At 33.0% G+C, this 22,239-nt stretch overlaps 1 protein-coding gene and 1 long non-coding RNA gene across 2 annotated transcripts; both read left to right on the top strand.

Annotated features, from left to right (window-relative positions):
- Nucleotides 1–218: 218 nt before the first annotated feature.
- LOC128204448 (uncharacterized) lies at nucleotides 219–17,903 on the top strand. Its single transcript, XM_052905864.1, has 16 exons — nucleotides 219–378; nucleotides 1,171–1,337; nucleotides 1,933–2,043; nucleotides 8,131–8,277; nucleotides 8,819–9,030; nucleotides 9,830–9,919; nucleotides 10,152–10,507; nucleotides 10,730–10,780; nucleotides 12,888–12,987; nucleotides 13,535–13,670; nucleotides 14,480–14,655; nucleotides 15,424–15,928; nucleotides 16,721–16,845; nucleotides 17,250–17,381; nucleotides 17,610–17,669; nucleotides 17,816–17,903. The coding sequence occupies exons 1-12, from the start codon at nucleotides 219–221 to the stop codon at nucleotides 15,806–15,808; spliced, it is 2,091 nt and encodes a 696-aa protein (XP_052761824.1). The 3' UTR covers nucleotides 15,809–15,928; nucleotides 16,721–16,845; nucleotides 17,250–17,381; nucleotides 17,610–17,669; nucleotides 17,816–17,903.
- A 550-nt stretch (nucleotides 17,904–18,453) lies between these two features.
- On the top strand, nucleotides 18,454–19,526 carry LOC128205551 (uncharacterized). The gene is made up of 3 exons (XR_008256273.1): nucleotides 18,454–18,494; nucleotides 18,946–19,044; nucleotides 19,484–19,526. It is a non-coding gene; the product is annotated as an uncharacterized LOC128205551 (long non-coding RNA).
- Nucleotides 19,527–22,239: the final 2,713 nt, after the last annotated feature.

A 22,239-nucleotide genomic window follows, 5' to 3' on the forward strand; every position in this document is an offset into this window, starting at 1 on the left:
ATACATTTACTGCAATCAGGCATGTTAATTTCGTCGCCATTCCGGTCTACTCAAGGGGCATTTTGTTGTCAGGAAAAAAGAACTAATGCACCGGTTGGTGCTGGAAAAATGGTTAAGTCTAAAGAACATCCAGTATCTGGCGAAGGCGGGTCGTAGGCGTGGCTTATTATTTACGTCACTCGGGTAACTAAGAGTGAGTTCCCTTGATAACTCTTCAAATGGCAGAAAACTCAACTCGTGGGTTTGTAAGAACTGGCGTGAATGGTTACTTTGAGGGCACAGATGCTATCCAAAGAGCCGAAAACTACATCAATGACTTCGAAGCAAATTCATATGACAAATTTACTGTTGTAAAATCTGATAATTTCAAATTGTTCGGTAATATTTTAATTTACCCCTCCCGCTATTAAAAGAATAGAATGATTTGTTGCCCGCGGTTTTTTACTCTGAATTTTTAGATACATTCCTTAGATTAAAATCGTGTTGCTTTCTGTATGAAGAATGTATTGACAAATTTGACCACTTGGACTGTCTGCTCTTTATTAGAGTGTAAGAGATTCAGATGTACCTCTTAATAAAACAATCCTGTATGTGTTTTTATGCACCACACAATTGTAACCACCGGCACAGCCCTCCCAAGGTACAGGGACAGTGGAAAAATGGGCATTGTTTTTACCTTCCAGGTGGCCCCACAGTGCTGGGTGAATGTGATCTTAAATAATGCACCAGTCAATTGTAACCATGGCCCCACAGGTCCGGGGAATAGCCGGGACTTTGACTTTCGGTCCAGCCAACCTCATCAATCTCTAGAAAAGCTTTGTTGAAACATGTATAAATTCACTGAAAAGATATTTCCTGGCACAAAGCCATGGGGCATTTTTCGCTTTATTTTGGTTCGAAATTAAACCACCGCATTTACTTGGCACTTTTAAAAACAAAGCATATTTACCCCGGTTTATCCTGGATCTGTTTTGGACATGGTTACAATTGACTGCAACATTTTGCATGCCATGGTGTACTAGATCTGTTACGACATAAATTGTAATAGGTAAATGGCCATATTTGGAAGTAAAAAAATGATTATTCACCCATCCATCCAGAATGAAAATAGGGTTGTAGGATATGCTTACAGGGTCCAAATTGCTGACAGTTTTTACTTTTGTTATTTAGCTGGATCCATCAAGCATTCATTTTTTTGGAGGGAGCATTCTTGTGACTCGAACCCAATTTCCTACGATGGAGTTCCTTTTATAATTGTTGGGAAGCAGCGACGTGAATGTTTTCATGTGCCAGATAGAAATCGGGGTAAAAAGAAAAAGAATGAAGACAGAAAAAAGGTAGGTGTTGACGATTTTATGACTATGGCAAAGAGATAACAAAATAATAAAAAGTAACCCTGAATACTCAATTAAATGAAGCTAAAGTTAACCGATAAACCTGTATACATGTCTGTGTTGGATAGAAGGGGTATTGTGTCACAAAACAGATTAAGTAACACTTACCATGGGAAGAAATACAATAATGAATTTAACTGATAACATTGCCTATTTGGTCAATCCAATATTAAAAATGTCACGCAATATCTCAATATTTATAGTTAAACTAAGTGAATATTTGTGTTAAGCTGTTTTTTTGTTGTTTTTTTTGTAAATATCGGAATAATACAAAGATTTCAATACCAATATCAATCAGGTTTACTTGTGCTTTATTATTTAAACAATTTTGCCCCTCCTTGATTTCCAAAACAAGTTGAAAACCTAGTTTCACGATAGGCCATGCTTCCAGTGTAAATTGAAATTTATATGATTTATATCATTGTGAACAACTATCACATTTTTTCTGTCAGGGCATAGGTAAGACTGACATGCATATGATCAGTGTTTTGGAGGCTGATTAAAAGTTGATAAAGTAACAACTGTTTTCATCTTTAAGGTTGATCACCCTTACGAAGAAAAGGGAAGGAAGCTTGTCCAGCCTAGCCACAAACGGAATTGCCCTGCGTTCATCATGCTGCGATATATCGTCAGGTTTCCTGTGTATAAGGTGAATACCTCTCTAGAGTATGTGAAATTGTTGCCAAAAAGAGCATTTACAACTGGGTTTTGTAGCTCTCTGAAAAAAATCACTGTCAACTGGTGCTCTATATGAAATGTTAAGCATTGGTCCAGATCTCTTCCATTGTGATGTCAAGTAGATCTGCTAAATGCACTTCTATGTATTCCAATCTTCTTTTTAAAAGTGAGGGTTTTTAGCTTGACTATTTGAAGAGTACTCGCCCCAGCGTCGGCGTCTGGTTAAAATTTTAGGGCAAGTTGGGATTTTCATTTATAAGTCCAATACCCTACATTCAATTGACTTAATAATTCACGCAGTTGTTTAGGGCCATCACATGATGGGGTTAGATAACTCCATATTATTCTTAACTCAGATTATTGCCCCTGATTGACTATGGAACTTCGGTTAAAGTTTTAGGGCAAGTTGGAATATTTATTAATAACTTCTATATTCTTTGTTCAATTGACTTAATACTTCACACAGTTGTTCAGGACCATCACACAATGAGGTTATAGTTTTATAGTTTAATAGTTTATTTATCTTTTCCCAGAAGGTCATAGACCCATGTGGTACAATTTGCAAAATATATAATATGGCAAACGTGCATCAATATTAAGTTGACATGATCTCATACATGCATTACAGTAGCACATTTTACATAGGAAATGAAGACTTATATTCACCTATTACATGATGTACATGTTTATAGTAATACACATTTTCGTCGTATGTGTCAAAAGTATATATGCAACATAAGACTTAAAAGAATAAAAAGTGTGACAAAAATCCAGTTGTACTGACATTACATATTAGATTAGACCTATCACTAGTGCTGTAGATAATTTGACAAATTAAAACCTTTCTCATATTGAATTTAAATCACATTGATAACGAAAGTGTGAATTTTACATACATTTTTACATATTGCATACACCATTTTCGACAATAGTAATATTTAAAGAAATTATTTAACAAATTTGATTTGATTATGCACGGGAGATAATTGCTATGGTCTTAACACTCTACCTGTATATCGAGTTATGTAACATCCGCCGCACTATACCTTTAACAATATATTGACATAGTTACAATATAATTTCTTAACATAATTAACTGCAGTTATCTAATAAAATGGAACAAATTTGTATATAAATGTGTATTGTCCAAACAATTTTGGTTACTGATAGCGAACATTACGTATTGTGCGATTTTTTGGGAGATAATCAATATGGTCATATCACCTGACCTATATATCATGTTGTTTAACGTTTAATATACAGTATAGAAATAGACACCGCTATACCAATATGATGGAATATAATATATTTCTTAAATTGATTAGCTGTGATATCCTAATGAAATAGATTAAACTGCTATATTTATGTGCATTATCCAAACAAATGTATATAGCGTTACTGAACTACTTTATATGAAGAATAGATTGAAAACTTAAGGGACATAATCTTGTCAAAAAGCGAAATACAAGATTAGCCACCCGGTAAATCTAAAGATGTACGTTTACTTATGTATTTCCTCTATCCCAGATCTTGCCATCAATGACAAGATATGAGGAGGAACAATTAGATAACAGCAGTTTCGCTTGTAAAATAAACATCTAGATATACATATATTTGAGCTGTAAAAAATATTATATTATATAGGATGTATCACACATTTACATGGCTGAATTGAAGAAATATCACATATTCATATGACTAACATATATTGAACAACATGTCAATTGGAACAATGATATAATAAGAGAAAACATACACTGTAGTACTATAAGTATTGCTTTAACAAAAGTATAGACACACATGAAAATCAATAACATACTAATCAGCTCCATATAAAATATCTGAGCGCATCACGAATGCTTTTGAAATATATATACTCAGTTTTCTAATTAACAATTGATTTTCAGTATTCATTAATTCTATAAATTTACACATATTTGGAGATCTCCAGTAACAAATTGGGATATATTGTGTTCTTAATTGAGAGTACATTCTACATTGTAATACAAAATGGAATTCATCTTCTAACACATTGCAGAATGTGAATTTGCGTTCATTTATAGGTACACTGGCAGGTCTTGCCCATCTTCCTGTTTCAATACATAATCTATGCGAGGAGCATCGCAGTTTTGTCATACTAGTACAGAATTTTCTAACACCTATACATTTTAAATATGGCTGTAGTTGAAATTGTGCAATACATCTGTAAAATAAAGCTCTGGATGAATCATTTAGTCTACCAGTCAAATTTTGAATAAATTGATCTTTAATTCTTTGTTTAACTAAACTAAGAAATACATTTGCATTTCCGACATTTTGATAAAACCATGCATCGTTAAGGCCAAGGTTACATAATAAATCTCTTACCAACGAACACCAGTTTTTCTTATTAGGGAATTGATCTAAATCATTTTTCAACATTAGATAAGATATACCTTTGCTACATATTTATTTTCATTTGTACATACAATTTTTGTCCAATATTTTACAATGTTGTAAAAACGTAATGACTGAAGTGAAAGTCTGCCCAGTTCACCGTATATGAAATCATTTTGTGTTGATTTTTTAACTCCAAGTAACTGTTTACAAAATGACAAATGAGTCCTTTCTATAGCATTACCGTGTATAAAACCACACACTTCGCTGCTATAATTCAAGATTGGTAATACTAATTTATCAAATAGTTCTAATCTATGTTGCACAGAGATATTTGTAAATTTATATAAGTACTTGTTCATTTTAAATATAGCCTTTTGCGCTTGACCCGAAAGTGTGTTTTGTGCTTCAGAAAAAGAACATCCAGTAGTGAATACAATACCTAGGTATGTAAATTTGTTTACAACTTCAACAGGACAGTTATTATAATAAAACATAGTATCGACATTCAAACGGCCACCTTTGCGAAAAATCATAATTTTAGTTTTATCAACTAATTTCCACTTATTACAATATTCATATAACATATCTAGACTAATCTGTAATTCATTTTCAGTGTTTGCAAATAAAACAATATCATCCGCGTATAAAATAAGAAATATTTTAAACATATTGACATCTATACCGTGCATACCACTATGTATATACATGTCTTCAATATCATTTAGAAACATAGCAAATAAAAATGGTGATAAGCATTCACCCTGACGTACCCCTAAAATATAATTAAATGGTTAACTTAAAGAGTTACAATATTTTACTCTTGATTTTACTGAGTTGTACATAGATCTTATGATATTCAATATTTTGCCACGGACGCCTAATTGTATTAATTTCAGCCACAAGTTGTCTCTAACAACATAATCAAAGGCTTTGCTAAAATCAATAAAAGCGCAATATAATTTTTTACCGTTATTAATCATATGAGAAATCAAACCATGCAAAACAAATATATTATCTACCGTGCCCATTTTTTGCCTGAAGCCTGACTGGGCCTCAATATATACACCATAATTTTCTGCCCATTCTACCAGTCTATTATTTAAAACACGTGAAAATAATTTACCTAATGTACTCAATAATGTAATTCCTCTATAATTGTTTTCATCATTGATATTGCCTTTTTTATGTAGGGGTATTACAAATCCTTCAGACCAACTTTCTGGGAAGTATCCTACTTCAAAAAAATTGTTAAACAGGTTTAACAAAAATGGCATTAAAACATGTTTACCATTAATAAAGAATTCGTTAAGGTATTTATCCGGACCACTACTTCTATTTGTCTGTAGTTGACGAATTGCTTTTAGTAAGCACTGTTCAGTAATAGGGACATTCAATTCATGAAACATTATATTAAAATCATTTTGTTCATACCTCTCTATAAAATACAAAACATCTTCATCAGGCCTAAAAAAGTGATCATCTGGGTTATTCACAGACTCAAAATATTTCTTAAATACATCAATTTGAATATTAGACTGTTTTACACCAGCACAAGTTTTAAGCATTTTCCAATACAACTTAACGTTTTTATGTTTTGCCTCGGTTAATTTTGCCGTTTCATTGCGGTCATAATCCATTTTACATTTGCGTATACATGATTTATATTTCGTACGTGCATGAACCATATTTTGTCTATTAAAATCAGATCTATTATTTCGATAGACATTTAACATTTTGTGAAAAATAGTTCTAAGTTCAAAACATTCTTGCGTATACCATTTACAATCAACAATAGGAGTGGCTGAAGTATCGCTATCAGCGTTTAATGTGTGTTTAATATCCTTTTTAAACAAAGGGGACGCAACCCCGTCAATAATATTAGAAAAATCAGTAATACATTCATCAATATCAGAAGAAGACTTAACATTATTCACCTTGACATTGAAATAATTAAGTTTACTCATCGTATTTTCTGAAGATAGGTTTTCAGCAAACATGCTTTTTACCGTTATTCCACACATATTTGAAGCTATCTCTAGTTTCACATGACTTGGCATTTTCAACATGTACAGATACAGGTTTATTAAAAACAAGAGATATATCCACAAGGCAGTGATCACTTAATATATTTGGATCTTGTACCTCAAAAACGTCAATATATTGAAACAAATTTTGTGTACTTATTACGTAATCAACTAAACTACTACCTCTACTCCCAACAAATGTGTTGCGACCTATATATTTATCTTTGCCAAACCTTGAATTCAGAATTCTTAGGCCAGTATGTTTACAAATATCTAACAATGTTAAACCATAACTATTTACACGGCATTTATCTTGTGAATAACGATTCATAACTGGGTCAATATCATAATCAACAGGTAAAACATTCATATGAGTACAATAATTATCATCAGTGACAAAATCAGGATAATTACTTGTGTGAGCATTCATGTCACCAAATAACATAAAATTTGGATTTTCTTCACATGTAGACCCTATGCTAGTAATAAAGTCCGTAAGACGATCAAACATACTTGTTTCTATCATTGATTGTCTACTACTGTTCTCGGGAACTGCATAACATAAGTTATATAACTCCATATTATCCTAAATACAAGTTATGGCCCCTGATTGACTTTGGTTAAAGTTTTAGGGCAGGTTAAAGTTTTAGGTCAAGTTGGGATTTTCACTTAAAACTCCAATACCATTCAATACTTCAGACAGATGTTCAGAGTGATCACATAATGAGGTTAGATAACGCCATATTATCTTTTATACAAATTATGGCCCCTGATTGACTATGGAACTTAGGTTAAAGTTTTAGGGCAGGTTAGGATATTGTATAATAACTTCTATTCCCTTCATTCAATTAACTTAATACTTTACACAATTGTTCAAGACCATCACCCAATGAGGTTACATAACTCCATATCCTTAATACAAGTTATGGCCCCTGATTGACTTAGGTTTTAAGCAAGTATAAGTTAAGGGCAAGTTGGGATTTTAATAAAAAAAACTTCTATACCGTTCATTTAATGCACTTGATAAAATTCAAAAAATTATTACGACCATCTTACAACAAGAAACATAACTCCATTTTAAGCCTAAATATAAATTATGGCCCTTGATTTTTTTTTGATTTTTTAAAATTTCATTTGAAAGGCATATATGTATATTCTTAACAACATTTTCATAATGGGAAATCAAGTTATTTGAATGACTTGTCTCATTGTTTGGGCGGGCTGGTGGGAGGGCAGCATCAAAGTCACCTTATGTATCGAATAAGTGTAGTTAGGTTTGACATAAAGAGACCAAACTTGGTATTATTTCAACCTTATTGTATTATAAGTCAAAGCGGCGTAGTCGAGCGCGCTGTCTTACGACGGCTCTTGTTTTGTTAAATGACCTGGGAGGCATTTATTTCATTTTTCATCTTAAAATTTTGTCGCTACACAAAAGCTTGTCTGCATATATATATATTTATAACCAATAGTAGTGCACACAGGCTCATGAACCTTTTTGTTGAGCTGAGCATGCACATACTTTTTTGTCACATTCCACTTTGTCTTTCAAGAGTTATGGTGATAATTGTTGAAATTTTACTACTCCTGTGTCCAGGCCTTGTCTGGGGAATTCATCACTTCTGTGATAACTTAAGTTTACGGAATGATTTCAGATACACTCTGATTCCAACTACCAACGTAGAACACAAATTGATCGGCTGAAAATTGATCTACAGAACAAAGTCATGCCTGTGTTGGAACATCGGGTGTATTGCTCTACCCCAGAAAGTGCTGAACACAAATACCATGTGAGAGGAGAGGTATGATCATTTTAAAAAAAAGTTTTTTTCAATTAGTTGACAATTTTTATTTAACTTGAGACTAAGAAAAAACACTAGGAACAGAATGAAAATACTGTTACTTCTTTTATTAAAAATGATTTTTTTTTTCACACATACCCTTTTTTCCTTGTTTTTGATAGGAAATACAGCTAGTGTTAAGATAATCCACCTTCTGTTATTTTTAAGCTTGTTTTCTCTGAAGTCATCATCTGATGTCTTACCTGAGAAGGTTTAAAAGTCATTGATAATAATTAACAGTTTGATGATGGTTTGAGCCATTATAGGAATCACCTTAAAGCAGTGTACATAAATTTAAAAACAAGGTTATTTTGTCATTGATCAGTTTTAGATATTTAAATCATTATATTGACCAAATAAGTATTGTTTGGTAATTTTTAACTAGTTTTTTTTAATCTCTGTTGACATGTTGTAATGATGGTGACATTCATTCAGTGGAGCCAAAGGAATTACATGATGTACTCTGAAATGACTTTTTCCTTTTGATTCCTTCTTTTTTCAGTTTGGATCAACATTTCAGCCACTGGACAAAGTCATCATCAACAGGATCAAAGCTCTTGTTGCAGAAGGAATTCGAAGCGTGTCAGAGATGAAGAGACATCTTCGAATTTTCGCCAAGCAAAATTTTCCTGGGGTATCAGAGCTGAGCAATCGTTATTTCCCTTCAAACAAGGACATCAGGAACCATATGTCAGCAACTTTGAGACTTGACAAGTAAGTAACAGGTTATACCAATTTATCAGATATTATAATAAGCATAGCAACTTGAATGATGCTTTATTTTTAGCTCGACCATTCGAAGAATAAGGAGAGATGTTCTACTCACCGAAGACTCTAGTTTGCATTTAATGCCAAAAATTGCCCTTTATATTATTCGACTTAGAAATTCTGGTAAAGGTTTTGCATCTAAGCACACATAGGTTAATATCTCAGCAACTACTTGATTTATTGCATTGAGACTTAATACAATGATACTCAACCATCCAACTTACTTAACCAAGTTAGAAAACCCAAGTTTGCGTTTAATACAAAATTATTGCCCTTTATTATTTGACTTTAAGATTCGGGTAAAGGTTTTGCAGGTTACCACATTAAAGTGAATATCTCAGCAAAAACATGTATTGCATTGAAACATTAGATATGTCTTTCAAACTATCTGACCTACTTAATTAATAAAGTTAGATAACACTTTTTTGTAAATATAATGCAAACACATTTATGTTACTATCTCAGCAAAAACATAATGTTATGTATTGCATTGAAATGAAATCTAATTTAACAGTGATCCATGCATTTTTCGCCAAAACTGTTGAATCCTTACAGTGAAAAGTGGTGGAATAGTTTACATGCTGTCTCTGTGACAGCTCTTGTTAATGTTGTTCTTTTATGAGATAAATTTGATAACCATACTGCTGTGGTGTGTCCATGTCATGAAAGAACGTGCCCAGTTTTTGAAATGACATGTGTATATAAAACAAATCACAATGGCCTGTAAAATCGTGATTTTCTCTAGATATTCTGATGAAGACCAAGAGAATCTAAGGTTGCAGATCAACCAGTGGCAGACTGAAAATCCCCAGGACAATTTTCACTATATCCCTAGGTAAGTTTATATCGCACCTAACAATGGAAGTTCATACAGAAGTTCCAAATTGCAATACCCCAGATAAGCTGCATATTTGTTTATTCCACTTGATAGAAATTGCCAAATACGCTATTAATTTCATCTATAGGATGCAGTGATTGAAAATTTGCCCTATTAGATTACAATTTATGCGTAAAAACAGACTTTTGACACTTACACTTAATATATTTTTTTCTCCGCAATTTTACAGTGCACATGCAGGCAGTTCTTCACAATCAGATGGGCTAGGAGATCATATAGAAGAATTTATTTTTGTGCACCAAAACAGCGACCAAAAACGCTTGCTGGCCAAATATGGTCATGAAATCTGTCTTTTGGATGCAACATATAAAACAACCAAATATGACCTCCCATTGTTTTTTGTTAGTGTCAACACAAATGTGGGGTATATGGTTGTTGGAAGTTTTATAGTGCCGTCAGAGTCTTCCTACAACATTGGGCGAGGTCTTCAGGTACTCAAGGCTTGGAACCCTTCCTGGAACCCAACATACTTCATGACAGATTATGATCGTAATGAAATCAATGCCATAGAAAATACTTTTCCAGGTATGTAACATTCCTCAATGATTTTTACACTTAACTCAAAATTTACTGAGACTGTATACTTTGTATACTTAAGATAAAATTGATTTTACTTGTCATTTGTTTACGAATAAAAAAAAATGAATTAGGATTACAAACTGGTTTAAACAATTTTCTGATGTAACAAGATGTCATAAATCTCTACTTCTCTGAAAATTCTTAAGAGTTACATGTCATTAATTTCAGATAGAAACTTTACAGTTGTTCAGGTAAAACTGGGATTGGATCTTAATATATGTATACCTAAAATATGAGCTGTGCTTTGACAAGACTAAGTTTAACTTAATATCAATGTATTCTTAAACATCATGAGATGCCTTTATTCTCCTTTGTCATATGTAATATCAGACAATGATTGTCAGAGCAGGGCTTATATAATGTAGTGATATGTAGTGGCATTCTATGCTTCAATGGGAGATGCACTAATCAGTTCATGTTTGGTCTAAAAGTATAAATTTTGCAGTGACTAGAAACAACTTGTAGATGATAATTTGGCAATGAAGTCTGAGCAAAAACATTCAATTAAATTTTAAATAAATGTACTCATATTTATGTTCTTTATTGATGGGTTGATGTGCTATGTGTGAAAAAGATTACAAACCTTCGTTCTTTTACTGTGTGCATCTCCTTGTTAATAGCTGTTTAATCTGTTTCAAGTCTGATATGAGGTGTAAATCAGTCACCATAATCCCTAACCCTTACCCTAGTGACATAGTCAATGTCTTCTTTTTATATTTGTTTGGTGATAGCACTCGCTTTTCTTACATCTAAACAGAATTGATATTATTTTGTTTTCTATTGTACTCTCTTGTGTTTCTTTAAATTTTGCTAGCACATACACATAATACAGCTTAACCTTTTTTAGGCTTTGGGCAGCTAAGCACAAAGTCAGGTCTATAGATATCACCTAAATGCATATAAGGGTTTTATTTAAATTCAATTTAAATACCATTGGCCTGGTTTTATTTAAATTCAATTAAAATACCTTTAGGCTGATTTTCTTTCTTAACATTTTCCGAAAATTTATATGCCAATTGTGCAAGCTGAAGAACAATATCATAAATCCGAGCCCTTTTTTCCCCTCTCAATGCTTTAAAAAATCCAACATTTTTATGAAACATTTAGCCAAAAGCCCTAACAAAGATGCTCAATGCACATAAACCATGGGTCATGCAGTCTAAAGGTCATTGTTGCATAAAAAAGTAAATAAATGGAGCCTGATGTTCAGTGCTTATTTTATTCATATAAAAAAGACAGAGGTGATATCTGTTTAGCTGTGTGTTAACCGCAGATATAGAATAGTTTTGATTATTTCTAACTAAAGCAGGAGTCAAGTTTTCAATATGTTGAATGGAATTCTGCTTTTGTGCAATATTCTTTGTTTCTTCCTGTATAACCCTTCAGCAGTACAGTTATTTAATGTATTATCCTTTTCACCCCAAAGCAAGCAGTACGCATATTTTGCAAAAGTAAATACTTCTTGAATTAGAATTTTATTATTGCATTAACATAATACCAGGTAAGGGAGATGTGGACTGCAGATATTGAGGTAAATTTATTGCAGAAAATGTTGAGTATATTTAATATAATTATGTTCTTGGCTTAATGAAATGAAATTATGCTTGACTATTGGATACTTCTGATCAATATGGTGAAAATTCATGATTTTGTAACTTAGTTATCATTAAAACTGAAAGCTTATAAAGGCTTGTGAGGTATGATTAAAGCTCTCCTAGCTAATTCTATCATGCGTCTAATCAATATTTTAAATTACACAATTATATTTATTAAAAATTGAATTTCTTGTGACAAGTCAAGATACAAATGATTTGTTTTGCAAATGTTTTGTTTGTTAAAAGAAAATAATTCAAATTAAAAAGGGCAAAAGCTGTTTCCTCTTGTTTGCTTAAATCAGCATTATTTTGTAAGATCTTTATAAAACAGCGGGTCAAGTATGAATCTAGGTCACATTGAGTAATTAAAAACAACACCAGATAAATTCTTAGAATTACTTTGTTAAAGATGCACTCTTACTCCCAAATAAGATTAAACACAATACAAATGTTTTAATATACCAAAAATGATGAATAAATGTCAAAAACAATGGTTTCTATGAAGGATGCTAAGTTTAACTTGGAAGAAGGGTGCAGAAAACACGGTATTTCTGCCTTATGAGACGATAGTGGAATACAGTAAATCTTTGAGCATTCACTTCACATGTCACTAAACTATATAGTGGCCACATTTTCTGTTTGATTGAAACTTGTTTTAGGAATTGCATGTGACTTTCGTAAGAATCTTAATTAATGATATACACATTTGTAATATCTGTACCTTATTGCAGGTTGTTTTACATACTTGTGCGACTTCCATCGGGAACAAGCTTGGCAGCGCTGGGTTGGACCGTCCAATGGTATTACAGAATCCGCTGACCTTCTAAAAGTGTTAGTATTATGTTCAGCTGAACAAAAGCATAAGCTTAACAATTAATTTAGTTGTTTTTTTCTATTTGAAGTTGGGTGTATTTTATACTTGGTTGTTGTATTTCAATTTATTTACTATAAGTGGGCAAATAAAACCTACTTTATTCAGTACACCAAAGAAACATGTCAAATATCAACTACTACAGCAATATTTTGAAACCTTTCTTCGCCTGAGGTTCTTGTCTCATTTGTCAGCTTGTTGTTCAATTTTGTAAGTAATGTGCAGGTTCTTAAAATGTAGCTTTATCTGCTACTATTGTAGTCTTCAATCATACAATTCAAGTATGTCCTATGGAGGTGCAACAATTCGCTCCGATGCATTGAAAATCTGGTTTTAAAATCACTGATTCGAATCAAAACAGACACCCCAAAATTTGATTTGATTATTAAACGTATGCTAAGGACCTGTTGTATTTGCATTCTAATCCTGATGTTTTTTGTTTGCTATTATTGTAAACATCAAAATCCTTAAACTAAAAATCATTATTCAAATGTACAACTGCTTCAGAATGAGGAGGATTGCCAACTCTCAGTCAGAGGAAGAATTCATTGTAGCTGTTGAAACGCTTAAGGACTCTGTAGATTGGAAAGAAAATCACAAGTTTCGCACATGGTTTCAGAGATACTGGCTATCTGTGTCAGAGGTGATATAAAGGCACAAGTGTCTATGTTAATAGAGAATCACTTTATCAAGTGAATAAATCATAATTATTTACAAGTGATATGTCAGAATTTGAGAGTTCTTCTTATGAGATTTTATGACATTTTAAGAAATCATTTATATGTATGTTGTATGTTGCTGATAAGTGGTTAAGACCAGATACATATCTTATATTTTACACATGAAATACATACAGATTATTTCATAAATAAATGTTCTTAAATATACTCTTTTTAGTGATTCTACGAGAGCATATGACCCTTTCGATTTAATATTTAACAGAAGAAAATACTTCAATTAAAAACATGAATGTGGTTTTGACAGTTTGCCTTTTGACTAGGTGATTAACATTATTTTATATTTTAAAACAGAACACAGTTATCTGTTCATCAAAATGGTTGATTATGCTTGCTTCAGACCAGTGTTTTATACCTAACTTCATTATGGATGTACCATGATGAAACACTTGACCTTCAATTGACCTTAATAAGCACACGGCATTGTATTTGTCACTCTCAGGTCATCTATTTACATTTCAGAATAAGAGTTTTCAATATTTTGTTTACATTGCATAAGGGCTATTCCATTTAAACATATAACCCCCGGGGGAAGGCACTTTAAAATTATGCCACCCCCCTACAGAAGCAAATTTACCCTAGATGGGTCCAAATTAGGGAAAAAGGGCACCCGCCTAAATACCATTTAAAAATTGTCTTCCCCCCGTGGGTTATATGTTTTACTGGAATAGCCCTAAGAATGATTTGAAGAATTTTTTTTTACTATTGTTTGAAGAGATGGGTACAATACCACCGTCAGACATATTTGATTGTGCGGGTGAACACTACAAATGGCCTGGAAAGGCAGCACAAGGAGTTTAAAGAGAACTACTTGGCCAACTATACGATGGGGTCATTGAGCAGTATGGTCACTACTTTGGTAAAAAAGTTTCTTCCAGAGCGCTACATTAGGTAAATGTATACTTTATGATAATCATTGTCCAATCTTCACCAAATGTTATCAGAATGCATGTGTATGGTCATAATAGCTTCCAGCATGTTTGATAACCAGACATATTGCTTCAGACATTCGAAAGGTATGCTGTTGCGTTAAAGATCCTACCTAAATTCATTATTGTTCGATGAATAACCTCAGGAGCTTTTGTCCGATCATCAGCTAATTTGGTCAAAATGATCATGGAAAGAATATATCAGTTGGGATTGATTACCAGCCACGTTGTCTCAGTCATTATTCCAGATAAACAAACTTTGATTTACTGTTACTACACTTTCAATTTGGTTGTAACCTACAACCACTTGTCACTACATTTGATTACTATAAATAGGATGGGCATATTTTGTGACAGTGGGAGCTCTTGTCACAATTGTGTGCGATTTTGGAAGTTCAACTCCTCCATAATGTTGGCATGTATGTCTCTCAAACTATACATGTTGAGACTTATGAAATGGTCGTGTAGAAATACAGGGGAGATTGCCCTTAATTATTAAAGGATCCATTAAATCTGAAATGGATTAATCTACATTTAAAGTAGAACTTCGTATGTTAGTTAACTTCATTTTAACTAAACTGTTTGCCAACAAAAATATTGAAATTGCATGACATTGTAGCTCTATGCTTTACCAATATTCACAAAGACACCATCCAGCAATTTGTGTACACTTAAAAACACTACTAGGCCAATTTTTGTTTGTCATAGCTTGTATTATTTCTTATTCTAGGTATGTTCAATACAACATCAAAAGCATACACAAGAAATATACCAGTGAGGTTCCAAGATTTCTGCACTGCAAACCCAAAGTGTTTGTTGACCACTGTCTTGGACGACTGCCTACACCAGGCCATCCAACTTCCATAAGTGCCGAGGTAGTAGGACCAAGAAAGTTCAAGGTCACCAGCTATGATTCTGACAGTGTTTATACTGTTGACTTGGGACAAGCTCTGCCTTGCTGCAGCTGTAAAGACTGGCTAAATACACACTGGCCTTTGAAGCACATGTTGCATGTCATGATCAACATTCCTGGCAACAGTTGGCACACACTGTCAGAGGATTTTATTAATTCCCCACATTTGTGTTGTGACAGTGATATGTTCATGAATATCTGAATTTGAGCCCTTGATTTGTTTAAATATTGACCCTTACACTGTTTGCAGGAGGGCCAAGTGTTGTTATACCTTTAGAAGAAAGACACAATGAATTTGCAGCTGGTGAAGATGAGAATAGTCGTGAGTAAAGAATGTTTTGAGTTGAAGATTTAATCACTTAAGTACAAGTTCATTGTGAGCTTTAAGGACTGTTTGATACATATATATGTGTCATGAGTTATGCATCATTTTTTCATACAACGATGGCAAGGTATTCTTTATTTAAGGAATGAATTGCGGGCTTGATGTCATTATCGGGATTTGAACGCAATTGGGCTGGTGAAAGTGTTTGGGGTCGAAGTACTTATATTTACACAAATAGTTCATTATTTCATTCAATAATTGTTTAAAAAATACTACATTTCATTTAAGAAAACCTTTCAGTAACTTTTTCATTCCCATTCTGTAAATATAATGCCCTGACTGTAACCAGAAGTATTTTTTTTCAAATGACGTAACAATAATGCAGGAAAATATCAGCCACTTAAAATCACTTTTAAACGTAAAATTCAAACACTTAAGGCAACTATTCATTTAAAATTTAAAAAAATACTTTCTAAAATGTTGATTTATATTTTATGGGACCTGCTGTCACAATTCAAACAATAATAGTATCAGTATTTTTCATGTATATTGTTTTGCAATGAATTGCAATCCGAACATATCCAAAGATGTTGCGTTCATCGATTGATAAACGCAATTGCCGAAAGGCAGTTCATTTAAGGAATGGAAGTTGAGTTGTAAATATTGAGACTTAGAGGACAAACATAATTTTAATTTGATATTTATTGGTAGTTGTGATACCATGTTGAAGCTCAAAACTGTGTTGAACTGACACAATTTCGGTTATAACTTTGATACTATTTATATCAGATGCTGTGCAACTCCTCTGGGATCTTCCTCGTAACTTTGACATCCCTGTGGCAAAGGTGAATGGAACGACTGTTACTGATACCGACATTCGTTCACTCCAAAGTCCAGAATGGCTGACTGACAATGTGAGATATTACATTACTTAACAATGAGTTGGTGTATGTATATTTGTCAGCTGCTGTCTGAGAAATACTGTCTAAATAACATAATAGAGAGTTGTTTGCATTCTAAATTTAGAAAATTTCATGATATTTAACATGTTAAAAGATATTGCCATGGAGATGTGAGCTTCAAAAAGAAAAGGTTGACAGAAAACAAAACCTCTTAAGCAAAATATTTCAAGACAAAGTTGAAAACCAGAATTTAAATAGTAAGCATGTCTCTTGTGCTATGTATAAACCTGATCAGTGTCAACCTGTACATTCATGTAATAATATTTTGTTCAACAATGAGTTGTAGAGGTACTTAATTAGTCTAAGTTGATTGGATTATCTTATCCTGATTTACTAACACCACAGTCTTTTTACAGATAATTGATGCATACTTGCATATGCTGTGTGTGGAGCTGACTGAGGGCAAAGTAGGCGGAATGCTGAACATCGACAGAATTTCCATGAACGCGATCATGAACAAGACATTCCGCCCAAGGAACCCACCAAATGTAAGCATTTTTCTGTTTCTATGAGAATTTATGGCATTTGAACTGCACTTACTCATCACTGTAAACCTCTTTCATTAAACCGTTCAGGTGTAGAAGCTCTCTATACATTTATCAAAATTTATAAAAAAATAACCCATTTACAACTAATGACAAGTTGCGGATGGATGAACTTTACTGAATCTTGAGACATTTTGTCTCAACTTAAAATAATGTCTTATTTCGTTTTAGATATATGAGTACATGTTCGTGGTAGGTGCCTACTGTAGAGCAGCTCATTGGACGCTTGTGGTGAGTTTAATCAGGAAAGATGGAGTTTTCGTGTTGTCTTCAACAACAAGTTTTCTGGAAGGCTTAAACATTAATATATACCAGATTTGTATTCAAGTATGTAACCATACATTAAGTTACTGTTATGGACTACTGTACATTTACAGATTTTGGATGTGGAGGAGAAGAAAGTGTTCTTCTACATCCCATACAGGCGGTGGAGGTGCTTGAATGTGGAACCATCAAGAAAGCAATGTGGTAAATATCTCAACCTGATTTGCACTTATATTTGCACCTTGTAATTATTGCTTAATGTATTTCATAGGCTAATGTTTATAGTTTTACATATATATAGCATACATAATCCATTATGAAAATTATTCTAGGAGCTATTCCAACAACCATAGTTCTTAGACTTTTATGGGATTGACTTTGGGGCCCCTATGGTCAAGGTTATGGTCACTGTAACCGTTGGTTCTGAATAACTTTATTTAGGGTTGACATACTGTGACCAAACTTGCTGAATAGGAAGAATTAATGGAGGACTTCGATGGGATTCTGTTTGGGTCAATATCAATGATGCTGTTACTAAAAGTTGAAATAAAAACAGTAGGAATTGAATCAAACAATGAATGCTGTAGTTCTTCTGTCAATCATTGAATTCCTGGTTTTGTCGCATTGCAACTTAACTTTTACATAGAACTTTTCTTCATGCCTCGTTTCAGTGGTTACATTGCTTTATGTGCTGGTAAGCCAGAACATGTCATACAGAGGGAATGGAGATCATCCTTTGTGAGACATGCATCACAAACAGACAGTTTTAACTGTGGCATCTTCTGTTTGATTGTAAGATGTTTGTCAACTATGGTTTAATACTAACTAGGATTTTAATGACATAATTTAATATAACTTAAAACAATTCTCAAACTCTCTTATATCAGTGAGCCATCTAAGCTGACAACATTTTTATTAATTTGTTTTAAAAGGTTATAGTTATATTCCTATAATTATGCTGTATTGTGACTCCTGGATTTAATATTGTAGTCAGTAAAAGATTTTTTAAAAGTTATCCCATGGAACAACCATTGGTTTTTCATAGGAATTGATAATTAAGCAACAGGTTTTGTATTACAAAAAGGAAAAGCTAAGGTGATCAAACCAGGGTCATTATTATTGTAGTTGAAGTTCTATCTTGTGTAATAACATGTTGGTTTCTTGATTTGTTTAAAATATTCTATATTAAGTATAATGTTCTGTACATTTGATATTTAATTTGCTGGAAATTTACATTGTTTAGTTTGCTGAGAAACACATGACTGGTGCTGCTGACAGCCTTGTACATATTACCCTGGCTGATCTCAACATAATGAGGCGGAAAGTGGCGAAGAAGGTTATGGTATTTGAAGGTATTTTAATGATTTGTTGAGGTTCAATTTCTATTGAGAGATTCCAAATTACTATAGGCACTATACTTTGTAGTTGATTTGTATGTACACACCCTATAATATGCAGGTGATCAAAACACTTTCTAACTTCCTTTAGGAACTGGTTGTATTTATGCCTCTTCTTTAAATGAAATGGAGATGTATCGTTTTTATCATTATTCTTATGATTCCTATTATTTATATATTTTTCTTTAGTCTGGAGCAAACTCTAAAAGCCCTTGAATGAATTGATTTTAACTTGAAACTTTGCAACTTGTAAGAACTGTGGTACTTTTTTTTGCAGAATTACCTTTTTTATAATGCAAACTTAGTGTTATAGATATGCATTTAAATTGTATGTTAGAATTTGCCAGATTAAACCTAAAACTTGCTTTGTCATATTATTTTTAGTGTTCCTTACTGGTTGCTGCCCAAAGTGTGGAATGACTGTGGATGATGGTCTTGAAACGGTAATCATATACAACTCGAATAATGTACCTATGTACCAAATTGTCCTTTTGTGTAAGTAATTTTTGCTGAAGAATATTTGTACCTTCACTAATTTCTTCTTTTTTCCTAAGTTTCCTAGTAAAAAGCTATCTGTTGCAGATTCCATGTGCTGATTGTGGTAGGTCCTATCATTTCACCAATTACTGTGTTGAAGCAGATGTTGAGGGACTGGGAGATGGGGAGAGATTTCGCTGCACTCTGTGCAGAATCAACTACTGGGTATTTATAAAATGTTACAATATGTAATTTCCAATGTTCAGATTGATGGTGCATTGTTTTGCCTTTATGTAGCTTATGAGGCTGGACATATTAAGCAAATATGAATATATTGTTAATATTCAGGTGAAAGATATCCTTACACTAAACCCAGATCATATATGATCAATAATGTGTATTAAACATTATAAAGACATATCTTGTTACGATTTTTTGTAATACCCAATTCATTCTTCTTGTAGAAGTGGAAAGGCTTGTTGGAAAACTGATACCTTCACTAATTATTATTTGTAAACATTTAAGCCCCGGGTACTAAGGCAACAACAGAGGGCTACCAACACAAACCAATCCAACTTTCAAGATTATGTAAGGTTTAGTGTTTTGTAGTGTTTAACAGTTTGTCAAAACTATATCTTGTTATTAATTTGTGTTTCATATGTCACATTGTTATGTGATTTCTCGCACAGAAGTTTGCAGAGAACTTCTTTCCTCAGTCTTACAGTTTAAGTTAATAATAGAATTATTTTTAAATCCAATTACCATCTGACTACCTTTTCAAATACAGAAATGTTATACAAAGCAGAAATTTTAGTTCATGTTAAAGGCTACATTGTATGTCAACATTGTATGTTGAAATAAAAGTATTCCAATCTGACAGGAATCAGTCAGTAGAGGACCTAAGAAGCCAGTAGGCCCAAAACTGCTGGCAGAAAAGACGCCAACATGTTGTTTATGCACAGAACCTCATGATGAAAGGTACAAACATAACAATATCAGCAATGAAACAGAAAACATCAGAACATTGCCCTCAATTGGTTAAAACAACTGACCTTTGAATTTTGCTTTTGAATACTGATTTAGGATTTATATAATTGTATTTCAATTACAGTATGATATTATTTACAGACAATACTGGGAGTGTGATAAATGTGGTTCAAGGTTACATCCTGGGTGCATTGGCCGTGATCCAGATGAAACACCTGCAGATAGCTCCACCGCCTTCTGGTGTGAGGCATGTCTGGTAATAATACACGGTGGAATTATTTGTGTTTCAGCTTTGAATTTAAAATAAGTTCATAAATCACTTAGTGTTGCATCTTCACACAGGTTGATAGTTCTATTTTTAGAGGAATTACTGTTCTTCTTCAGACTGCAGTCGTCAAGGTCTGGCCTGTGGATAACTGTAAGGAGTTTATCGAATCAGGTGGACTCAGTGATGATGTAAGTACTATATCTTTGACTATTACTGAATTGTTGAGCACATATAAGTGTATATTGTCTGTAAAGTCTTTTGAAAAAGATGTTGCGAATTTGAGAACTGAGAGTTGTCAGTGGTAAGGGTGTTTGCCTCTCACTAAAAGGGTGGTGGGTTTGAGCCCTTACCATTGTAACTTTCCTAACTCACAGCTGCCTGAGAAACATACCGTAGTAGATTTATATCAGCTTTGAGCGGTCTTTTAAATGAAGCAATAATGAATTAATAAAAACCAAAAAAACATAATATTGGTTTCTGTTTAATGCTGTCTTAACAATTAAGAAAAATAACAAGTATTAACCAACACTGCTTCAATGTTGAAGAAATTCAGGCAGATGTTTGTTTAATTGCCAGGCTTTTAATAAGTTAATGTCTATGGTGTGTATCTTTCACTGTTAAATTACTCTTTGTACACTTGTACAATATTGTTTTTAACAATGTATCCACTGTGTAAAGTGCAACCTGAATATTTCTACAAAGGAGAAGTTGCCTCTAAGTAGAGCCATATTGGACCATCTTAGCCCTAGTTTTATCTTTCAGGAGGGGTACATCATAGATCGAGTGTTGTTCTGTCACTGGTAAGGTTTTTTTTGGTAATACAGTAAAAGAAGTGGAAATAATGTTGGAGTGATTGGGTGTTTTATGATGGGCCTGATGATTGTCTTTATAAACCATGAGTATGTATTATAAGTAAACAACTACCAAAATGACTCACCAATTAACTTTTGTTAATTTATTATTTTTAAGAGTAATATGCATATGTTAAAAAGTGTGTTTTGTTTCACTAATATTTCACGGAAATGTTGTGCAGGGAGACAACATGAGGTTTGCGCTGTATATAACAACATATATTTATAAAGTATTATACCAGTAGAGTATATATGTACATGTTTGCATATGTAATGCTCAATCACTTGTTATGTTTCAGATGCATGCTGGGTACAGTCGTTGTTGGCTGATAATCCATGCACAGGGAACAAAAAGGTTAATTTAAACAATTGAGTAGCAGTAGCTTTGGTATTGCAAATAGTTTGTAAAAGGATAGATCAGTAAAATACAAGGATCAATGGTTGTCTGTAATTATATAAAAAATGTTTTTATAATAAGACTAATAGGCAGCTTAAGAGTCATTGTAATAATGGAGAATGCGTCAACAAAATTATTGAGATTAATGGTAGTTAGCCAT

Source organism: Mya arenaria, chromosome 10, assembly GCF_026914265.1.
Source record: "Mya arenaria isolate MELC-2E11 chromosome 10, ASM2691426v1".
NCBI lineage: Eukaryota > Metazoa > Mollusca > Bivalvia > Myida > Myidae > Mya > Mya arenaria.